The 9,793-nt window shown below is 57.4% G+C and overlaps 1 protein-coding gene across 2 annotated transcripts; it reads right to left on the minus strand.

Moving 5' to 3' along the window:
- Positions 1 to 434: 434 nt before the first annotated feature.
- On the minus strand, positions 435 to 9,050 carry PUS1 (pseudouridine synthase 1). 2 transcript variants are annotated; one of them, XM_081036702.1, is made up of 6 exons: positions 8,987 to 9,050; positions 8,170 to 8,401; positions 6,309 to 6,446; positions 5,622 to 5,724; positions 2,288 to 2,979; positions 435 to 769 (listed from the first exon to the last, which is right to left on the minus strand). In XM_081036702.1, the coding sequence occupies exons 2-6, from the start codon at positions 8,389 to 8,391 to the stop codon at positions 731 to 733; spliced, it is 1,194 nt and encodes a 397-aa protein (XP_080892828.1). In that variant the 5' UTR covers positions 8,392 to 8,401; positions 8,987 to 9,050; the 3' UTR covers positions 435 to 730. The 2 variants fall into 2 exon arrangements, with proteins under 2 accessions (XP_080892828.1, XP_080892827.1); XM_081036701.1 differs by having other exon boundaries at positions 8,626 to 9,004.
- Positions 9,051 to 9,793: the final 743 nt, after the last annotated feature.

A 9,793-nucleotide genomic window follows, 5' to 3' on the forward strand; every position in this document is an offset into this window, starting at 1 on the left:
GCCCTCCGTCCTCCCACCTGGAACGTGGACAGTGCTGGTGGATGTGGCCAGGATGAAGACCAGGTGCTGAAGAGGGCCAGCTGGACAGAGAAAAGGAGCCCTCCCAGGCCTCGGGGACCGCCATGCCAGCCCCCCTGCCATGCCGGCCCACCCCCCCACCCCCCGCCATGCCGGCCCCCCTGCCATGCTGGCCTTGTCCGTACCACCTGTCAGGCTTTACTACACTCAGCTAAGCCCCATCCTGATGGCCTGAGGGCAAGTCCTGACAAGAGCCTCAGGCCACACAGTGTGCTCCAGCCTCAGTCCCCAGAGCCACAACGCACGCGTCCCACGGATCACCATTCACCAAGGCTCCCAGAGCTGGGTCTGTCCCAACACAGCAAACAGTGCTCCTTTCAGCTCTCAAAGAAAGGAACACGGGAAAGACGAAGGAACAGGTAAAAGGAGGAGTGACTATGCAAAGTCTGTACTTATTTAATAAGAAAAGCGTTTCTTTAAAAAATAGTGTCTTTATACGCTGAGGTGGACAGAGTTCACGCTGATCTGAAAACAGATTGCAGCAGGTTCTCCCTGTGAGGGAAACAGAACGACGTGGGTCTTAGGTCCTGAGGTAACGAGGCCACATCTCAGCTCTCCAGGCTCTCCAGGCTCAGAGCGTGGACAGAACAGCAGTGCCGGCTCCGGGCACACATGTCACAGCCACGGCCAAGACGCTCCACGGGGCCCTGCCTCAGTCGCTGTGTCCGTCCCCTTCCTGGGGGCTGGGGACCTGCAGAGGCAGAGCGGATGAAACAGCTGTGGGGAGCACGCTGCCCAGGCATGCAAGGCACTGTCCATGGCTGGGCTCAGTGGTGCCTGGCCACACGCTTTTGAGCCGCCCTCCAAGCCCACCCCGTCGGGAATGAAGGCATTTCTTCTCGGCCTGAAGCCTTGTCTCTCTCTCAACTGGCTCAAGAACCTGACTGGAATGGGGAAATTCAGAAGTTGGGGATAAAAAGGGGTCTTTACAGGGCTCCTCCAAATCTCAGGGGAACATAAACTTGGGCTCCCCCAAAGCTGGACAGTGCAGGTCCCTCAGCAGGGAGTGGGATGGCAAGTGGTCAGCAGCCTCCATTAGTGGGACTCAAAACTCAGGTCCAGCCTGCACACGGGCTCCATCTGGCCTCAGTGCTTGGGAAAATTAGTAACCATCCACACTTAAAGACTGGAAGAGTTCACATAAAATTCTGAAATGCGTTTCTCTTGAAAAAACGTAAGCTCTGACCACACCAGCCCCCTCCTCCAATGCGGCCAGCTGGCTGGCACTGAGCTGCAGTGGTTCCTTCAGCCGGAACAAGAGCCCCGGTTTGGTCTCCACCCACCCCGGTCGCTGGCAGCCGCTCACCATCGGACCTACATGCCTGCCGCGCTCACACCTGCACGCACGAGCTCACAACCCCAGGTGTGCAGAAGTGTTCCCCCAGATACCCAGACAATGGGCAGACGCCTCCCAGAGCTCCTGGTGGGGATGTCACCCTCTGAGCACCCTCTGCCCAGCACGAGAGCATGTGGGCTTTGGGGACATCTCCCAACTTTCCAGGTCAAGAATGCAGAAGTAAAATTTCAACTTCAGACTGCTTTTAGCTGCAGTGCCTCAAACCCTGCACGTTCCTCTAAAATTCGGCTGGCGGTGAAGCCAGGAATGAGCCACACTTGGAGCCGGGTCCCCAGTAGGTCCCACAGCGAGCCTGGCCGCACGCTTGTGAGTAGAGCCACCTGACCAGGACCCCGCTGTGACACGGGATTCAGCGCATCCCAGGAGGGCAAGGATGCCTGACACTGAGCCTCACAGCCACCTCTCCTCATGGGACCCCACCCTGCAATGGGGTTAACGACACACATGTGCTAACTGACCAGCAGTGTCAGCCCAAGAATGCCCTACAGTCACTTCCATGTCACAAACGAAAAGACCAGCCACCTGGAGGGTCCCTTGCCCCGGGTCACTATGGGGAGTAGGGAGCAAGTGAGAGGTAGCATTTGGGGTCAGCGGCCACCCGGTCCACACCCGAGTCCTATTCCTCTCCACTGCTGTGTGATCTTGGGGGAGTGATGTACCTCTCTGTGCCTCAGCCTGCTCATCTATACGTCAGGTACAATGACCCCAGCACGTAGTGGGTTAGCAGCACAGCCACAGACGACATATGGGTAAGTGCTTAGCTAAGCTCCTAGAAGGTCCTAGGCCAGCCCCCAGCCCTGTGGCCCCCAGCCCCATGGCCCTTAGCCCCTCAGCCCCAGCCCCCAGCCCCACCTTGGCACCGGGACCGGCTGCAGCCTGGGCAGTGGCACTGAAGTCATGCATGGGCAGGGTGCTCAGCCACTGGGCCATGGACCTCTCACGGCGCTCGGTGTTGATGATCGTAGGGTAGATGTGCTCCTCCTTGAAGGCAGTGACCGCCGCGTCCTCCTGCGCCCAGTCCAGCGGCTCGTGCAGCCCGTCGTTGCCGTAGCGCCGATTGTACCTCTCGAAGTGCACGCGCTCCAGGACCAGGCCGAGCCCGGGCGCCTTGGGCACGTCCACCTTCGCCTCCCCCCAGCTGCGCTCCAGCACGTCCTCGGGGGCATAGCCCTTGACAATGGCCACCACCAGGCCCACCATCTTCCTGATCTGGTGCGTCATGAAGCTCTGCCCCTTCACCTTGATCACCGCAAACTCCATGGCGTCCCGCTCGAAAGGCGCCTCGCAGAACATGTCCAGGATGTAGCGCTGGGCGCTGGGCTCCCAGGGCCACTTCTGCGAGGTGAAGTTGTGAAAGTTGTGGGTGCCCTTGTAGCGAGCCAGCAGCTGGTTGACCTGCCGCAGCGTCTCGGCGCTCAGCCGGTAGGTCTCGTCCTGCACGTCATGGTCCCTGTGCGCAAAAGCGAACGTGGGTAGCATGTAGAAATAGGTCCTCCCATCGCACTTTTTCTTGGAGTTGAAGCCACCTGTGACCCGCTTCAGTCCTGGGGGAGGAGGAGCCAAAAGACGGTTCAGACAAGCGCCCAGACCAGCCAGAGGCCAGGCATCTCAGCCCACGCACGGCTCTTGACACGAGCCGGCTGCGTGCGCTAAACCCTAAACCTCCATCTCAGAGCAAGACGGCCCAACACAGCAGAACCCACGTTTGTTAAGAACCCAGGAGGCCGAAAGGGCCGTGCAGATCTCTCTACAGCTGAGCTCGGGGAAGGGACTAGACGCCACCATGGGCCAGCGTGAATCTGACCCAAGCCTACGGCTGGAAGTCCTGCAGATACGGGTAGAGGTAGCAGCATGCGTAACAGCAGGAAACAAGAAGTCCAGCGACAGAAAAATGATCAAATATATTCTAGAACAGTCGTAGGATGAAACAGACCAGGAAGCAGGTCTGCGGGAGCTGAGGCCGGGTCTCCTCCGAGACGCCCAGTGCCTTCAGCGCCACATATCCCGCTCATGCTCAATAAATACCTGACTGTTGTAAGAAAAACAGAAACGTATGTGCATGCCTGTATTTGTATAGAAGACCTCTGGAAGAACAGCGAGAACTATTAGTGGGATGACAGTTTCCTCACGCAGAGACCCGTAGGCACCACCTACCAGAGGTCCACCAGGTCAGGGGGCGTGTGACTCAGAGCCCCACTCGGTGGCCCATGTATGAGGGCCGACTGGGGCCGTGCCCCTCCAGGGGGAGACATGCACGTCTTGCTCAGGCACACGACGGGCACCAGGACGCCAGCATGGTGGGCACACAGCTGCGCTGTGCCCTGTCCCTGTGTCTCCAGTGCCATGTTTGGTTTGGGTAATTTTCATTTTATTTTTTTGTCTTGGGTTAAAGTTTCAGTTTCATCAACTCTGAGCATCCCAAGTCTGCAGTGCCCGTGACGTTAGTTGTTCAGGACTGATGGGAAGTGCTGGCAGACAGCCATGTCACCGGGCCACGGCAGAAGCAGTGCCAATTCCTCAAGCACTCGTGTGTGAGATGTGCTGTTCCTCAGCAGAACTGGGAGGGGTCTGTGGAAGACACCAGAATACTCCCATGGACATGAATGGCATCTGCGGGGACTTGATTCTCGGAAGGGTTAGAAAGGAGGGAGTTACCCTCCCACAGCAAAAGAAGACCACAGGATAATGAAAACAACCCTGTTACACCAGAAATGAACTCAAAGTGGGCAAGGGGACCAGCAACTAGGGTTAGTGGCTTCCCGTGAAGAATCCTGCTGAAGACCTACAGCCAGGCATTCCAGCATGTTTCCCTGCAGTAGCCCTAAGCTGGAAACACCCACAGGCCCCTCAGCAGGTAAAGGGATCAGCCACTGGTGGGTGCCCGTGTAATGAGCACACAGCGATAAAAAGGCACAGACTGGGCGCTCAGCTCCACGAAGGCATCTTTCACTGGGCTCCGTGGAAGAAGCCAGACAAAAAGAGTACATGCTATGCGGTTCCATTTATATCAAACCCTAAAAGTACACACTAATCCACAGTGACAGAAAGCGGATCAGTGGTCGTTGGAGGAATGAGGGGGGAGGGATGGGGAGAGTGCCATCTCCTGCAGGTGACAGGTTCACTGTCTCAATTGGGATGGCTTCCCAGCTGTACACATGCACAATATTCCTAACTGTATACTTAAACATGTGGTTTATTATGCACCAATTCTACTTCAGTTTTAAGAAGTAGTTTAGGAACTGTTAAATGGCTGCTTAAAGAAAAATAGTAACAATGTAGTTAGTGTGGGGTTTGTAAAATACACACCCAGGACAGCACAAAGCCGAGAGGGGAGAGACAGGACTACGCTGTTGTGACTTTTAGACTCCACACAAAGCCATGTGACTTCACTTGAAGTAGATGGTGGTTAGAGATGGGTGCCTGAACCCAGGACTAGCAAGCAATGGCCAAAACCATGGCCGTTTTTATTCAGTCCATGAGTTGACACTGAAGAGTGGTTAAAAAAAAAAAAAAAAAGAAGAACATGCAATAGAGATCATAAGCTATGGTTCCACAAAACCCCAAATATTTCACTATCTGGCTTTCTATAGAAAAGTTTGCCAACCCTTGCTGTAAACCCCAAAGCAATCACTAAAATCCGTAGTGAGTTGCAGCTAACAAGGCAACCAAGGTGATAGATAACCAAATGCAATTATAAAAAGTATCAATTAATCCAAAGAAGGCAAAAAGAGATGGGGAACAAAGAACAGGAGGGACAAAGAGAAACATGGCACGGTGTGCAGCAGCCATCCCAATACCACACTAAACATAAACGGCACAGACCCACCACCGAATAGGCAGAGAGGGTCAGACTACATTCTTTTTAAAAAAATCAGATGTAAAAATCCTAGTTACCAGGCCTGTTATAAAATGGAATCATTGACTATTTTAACTTGATCAAACCTGGACTTTCATATCCAGTGTTTCATTAAAATAAGGCACGTGTAACATCAAGGGGCTGCAATTTCAGGACTTTCCAAGGCTGTCCCTTGCGAGGGAGGCAGGAACACCGACTCACATCCACTCTACCAACTGCTAAGACAACTCTGTTTTCTTAACTCCACACCCAAGAAGTTTGGTAAAAGAAGAAATTTTGAGTCTTTCTGCAAGATGAGCCACCAGGTGCAGCCCAGTGTGCAAGGCTTACCCAGTATCCGGATGTGAGAAGGCAGGTGGCTGTTGATCTTTGCTAAAATGTCATCAATGAGCCTTACCTTCAGGGACACAACCTGGCCGGCTGCGGACACGCCCTGCAAAGGAAGCACAGGGCGGGAAGGGCAACTGAGCCCTGCTCTGTGAGCAGCACACTCTGCGAGGCGGTCTCAAACAGAAGGACCACCTCACGGTACGTCTTTTCATGGAGGAGTTCTGTTTGGAAATGCATCTGAAGGGAACAATCAAGGACAATAAAGCTCTGTATACCAAGAGGGTGAGCACAGCGCTCCTTCTCAAATGGTATGACTTCAACGCCTAGCAAAACACAAACTAGGGGACAAACGCATGACATCATGCAGATGGCAAATGAAGTCCCACCTCAAATGACGCTCAGTGACTTGGGAAAACAAAAAATGCAGCTGAGGACGGAACTGCGAGGCAGAGCAAGAAGAGGTGACCCATCTAGGTCACAACCGTTATGATCCTGAGACGGAGGGAACGAGGGCAGTCAGAGGACGATGAGAAGCAGGGGACAAGAGCAGAGGATGCTGAGATGGAGGGACAGGGCAGCCGAGGACGGTGACAGGGAGGGGACGAGGTCAGAGGACGCTGAGATGGAGGGACAGGGCAGCCGAGGACGGTGACACGGAGGGCCAGGCCTGCGGGCGCAGGTCCCCACCTTGTCTGTGCGGGCGCACCGCTGGAAGGACATCTTCCTCATGTCCTCGCCATGACTTTCGGGAACGCAGCCTGCCCGGACCAGGGCTGACACCAGGTCGTCTTCAATGGTCCTGAACTGCGAGGACCCAACGTTCCTCTGAGGAAGAGAGAGCAGGTGGGCTCTCACTCAGCCACCACCCACACGTCGGGGGCCGGGGCCCAGGCTGCTCCAGGGAGGGGCAGGCGCGCTGTGCCCACACCCACAGCACGGCACTGCACTGCGGCCACGGGGAGACCCTGCAGTTCACCCCCCCCAGGGGAAGTAGGAAAGTCACCTGAGGGGACCCACGGTCTCTAGAAATCCCCACGCAGGCAGTCGGCGAAACAGCCAACAGTGGGTGTCGTTTCCTCGCACCTGAGGGTCTGAGCCAGCACCCTCCTGCTGCTGGAGACCCATCTGTCTACAGCACCAAGGGCAGGGGGCCTCTCAGCACTGCCAGCCAGGGCTGGGTTTGGCGTCCCTGGCTTTTCCTAAACTCGTTGGTTCCTGTATAGTCTCTTGGGCCTGATATACGCCAGGGAAGGACCCCCATTGCTTCCAGAACCATCTGTAACACTATCCCTGTAAGCTTGCCCTAAACATAACCCTGGGCCTGCAGGACCGTATGACATCAGGTCACCATCCTGACCGCTCTCAAAGAAAGCGTCTCCAACAGGCCTGCAGGTGCTGCGCCAAGACTCACCGCTGTGGGGAAGCGCTTCCCCGAGTCTACAGCCTTCTGCAACGTGCTCCAGTCCCTTCACTCAGCAGAAAGTCACAAAGGCTCAAGTGACAGGAACAAATATTAACAAACAGGGATAACAACACCTGCAATCTCACTCTGTTCTTCTGTCAACCCCAGGAGCTGCTGTCCCTCCCCACGCCCACCCCTGATAGGGAAACTGAGGCAAAGAGAAGATGGTGGATGTTTCCTCAAGCTTCCTAAGACAGTAAGACGCATGTAATCAAAACCACCCTCCAAACGGCATTCAGTCACCCACAAGGAGCAGCGGAGGGGTCTGTGCCTACGAACACTTAGGGCTACGTCACAGGAAGCAATGTTTTCCAAACCACTGTCCCAATCTACCAGTGGGCAGGCACTTAGTTTCCCGTGGGTGCGACCTACACTGAATAAAATAGGATTCGAAGTATCTTCTTGCTACTACTATTCACAGTAACAGCTGTAACACTGGGCAAGCTTAGGTAGGCACCCTTTTCTTAAACTTGCAGTCAGTTAAATACTCTGTACACAGCAGTGAATGTCTTTACTGGGAGGCAGGCTTCCAGAGATTTCATTCAGAGTTGACTACAAGGAGGTACAGAAGAGAGTCTATGTGCGTTTGGAGGCACCGACACCCTCCTGCCTTTCAGAACGGATCCAATGGGTGGGCTGGGTGGAGAATCCTAAGGGGCGCCTGCTCACCCAGCCACCTCCACGGGTCTGCCAGGCACTAACAGCTGGCTGTCCTGGGCGTCTGCAGCCGTGCTCAGGGGGCAGCACCAGTGCTCCAGAGATCGGTGCTGTGATCCCCATCTCAAGAGGGGGGAAACCGAGGCAGCAAGCGCTTCCATCACGTGCCTAGGGCCACAAGGCTGGTCCGTGGCAGAGCTGCACCCTTACCTACTTTGGGAGACACGGGAGAGCCCGGGGCACAGTACTCCGTGGGTGGAGCAGGGTCAAAGCGGTTTGAATTGGAATCTCCACCTCCCTTGATGGGCCCCGCATGACAACTTGGAAATACGGGTTTTCTGCAGTGTCCTGAGGCGGCCTCACCGGGTAACCATCATCCCAGGGCCCTCAGGGGGCCACAGCCACGTCCCCAGAGAAGCGGGGGCTCACCTGCATGCCATGGTAGCCCTTCCCGGAATAGGCCATGAGCAACACGACCTTCCGCTTGGGCGGCTTCCTGGGTGGCTCCCCGTCCTCGCAGCTCTTCAGCTTTTTGGTCTGCGGCTCGGTTTCCTCCCAGACCCTGGCTCCGCCCTGCCGGCCACACCGCGCCTTCTTATCCTGCTCCGGCCTGGCCACCACGGGAGCGGGGGACTTCGCGTTCCCGGCCATGGGGGACCGACTGGAAAGACAGGGGGCGGAGTGAGCAGCACAGAAGCCGTGGGGCTGCGACACGGGGCGGCGGCGAGCGGCACGCGCCCCGGGCTGCCCCGAGTGGACCGGCCCTGGGCTTGCACGAGGCAGGGCCCAGCTCCGGGACACTGCGCGGGTCGGCACCGAGGGCCGCGGGGCTCGGCCGTGCGCCCGCGAGCTGGGCCCAGGGCAGGGGCAGGGCGCGGTCATTACCCGAGGAGGCGCCGTCCCAGGAGCGGCGTCCACGGTCGGCAGGCTCGCCACAGGGCCCCGGCCGCCGCCTGCAGCCTGGGGACCCCCATGCACGGCGGGCGTGGCGGGGCAGGCGCCCGACCCCTGACCTCTCCGGGACGCCCGGCCGGAGCCCCCGGACCCCTGACCGCCCGGGACCCGCCACGTCCCAGCCCCGCCGGCGCTAACCTCCGACGTCTCCTGACCCCCAGGCTGACCTCCGACTTCCCCAGGCCCCCCTCGTCCTCCCGCCTCGCCCGGCCGGCTTCCCCTCGGGAGTCGGGGAGCCCCCGGCCACCCCCGCGGGGACCAGAGGGACACGTCCCCACCGGGCCCCACTCACGACGCAGTGGACAGAACCCCAGCCGGACCACGTGGGCGAAGACGGAAGCGGAGCTCCACCGCCGGACGGCGGCCGGGCGCGGACAAACGTCCGGGCGGGCGGGGCTTGGAGTGGGGGCGGGGCGGGGCGGGGCGGGGCCGGCCGCCTTTAAGGCGTGGTCTGGGCGGAGCTTAGGGCGGGGCGGGGCTTCCCCGCCGCAGACGCCCGGCTGGCTGGAGACTGCGGTGAATGCGGCTGCGCACGACTCCTTAACGAAAACAAATTGTCCTAACGCTTCCTAGGCTCTGTCAGGGTTACACCTATTAACGCATTCACCTCTAGGGACACGGATAACAACACCGAGCAGTCACATAACAGTGCGCCATAAAGTAATAAGTGCCGTGCAAAAGACGGGTCAGAAACGCTGACGCCGCCTGCAAGGTGGGCGAACTCGCAAACGCGATGCCAGGTGAAAGAAGCCAAATGCAAAAGCCACAGGCCGTGTGATTCTATGTGTGTGAAATGTTCAGAACAGGCAAATCTAGAGGCAGAAAGTGGGCTCGTGGGTGCTGACATGTCACCTCTAGCCCACAAGTTAGGCCTGGTGGAAAAAGAGCTCACTTGTACTAAATGACCCCCCCCAAGACAACCCTCCCCTCTGCGGAAGGGAAGAAAGAGCCACCTCCCGGTTCCAGGGATGAGGACAGTCAAGATAACCTGTGACCTGGGGAGTTCAGGTGGCTGAGCAGCATTAGCAAGCACCTGGCCACTTTCACACAGAGCACCCCTACCCCTACCTGTACGTAGAGCACCCCCCCTTCACACAGA

The sequence above is a fragment of the Rhinolophus hipposideros genome (genome assembly GCF_964194185.1).
Source record: "Rhinolophus hipposideros genome assembly, chromosome: 24".
Classification (NCBI taxonomy): domain Eukaryota; kingdom Metazoa; phylum Chordata; class Mammalia; order Chiroptera; family Rhinolophidae; genus Rhinolophus; species Rhinolophus hipposideros.

Coding starts and splice junctions, on each gene's coding strand:
- PUS1 (XM_081036701.1), bottom strand. CDS start 8,714: ATGGGGGTCCCCAGGCTGCAGGCGGCGGCCGGGGCCCTGTGGCGAGCC. Junction 8,402..8,625: donor CTGGGACGGCGCCTCCTCGG/GTAATGACCGCG, acceptor CTGTCTTTCCAG/TCGGTCCCCCATGGCCGGGA. Junction 2,980..5,621: donor TTCTCACATCCGGATACTGG/GTAAGCCTTGCA, acceptor CTCCTCCCCCAG/GACTGAAGCGGGTCACAGGT.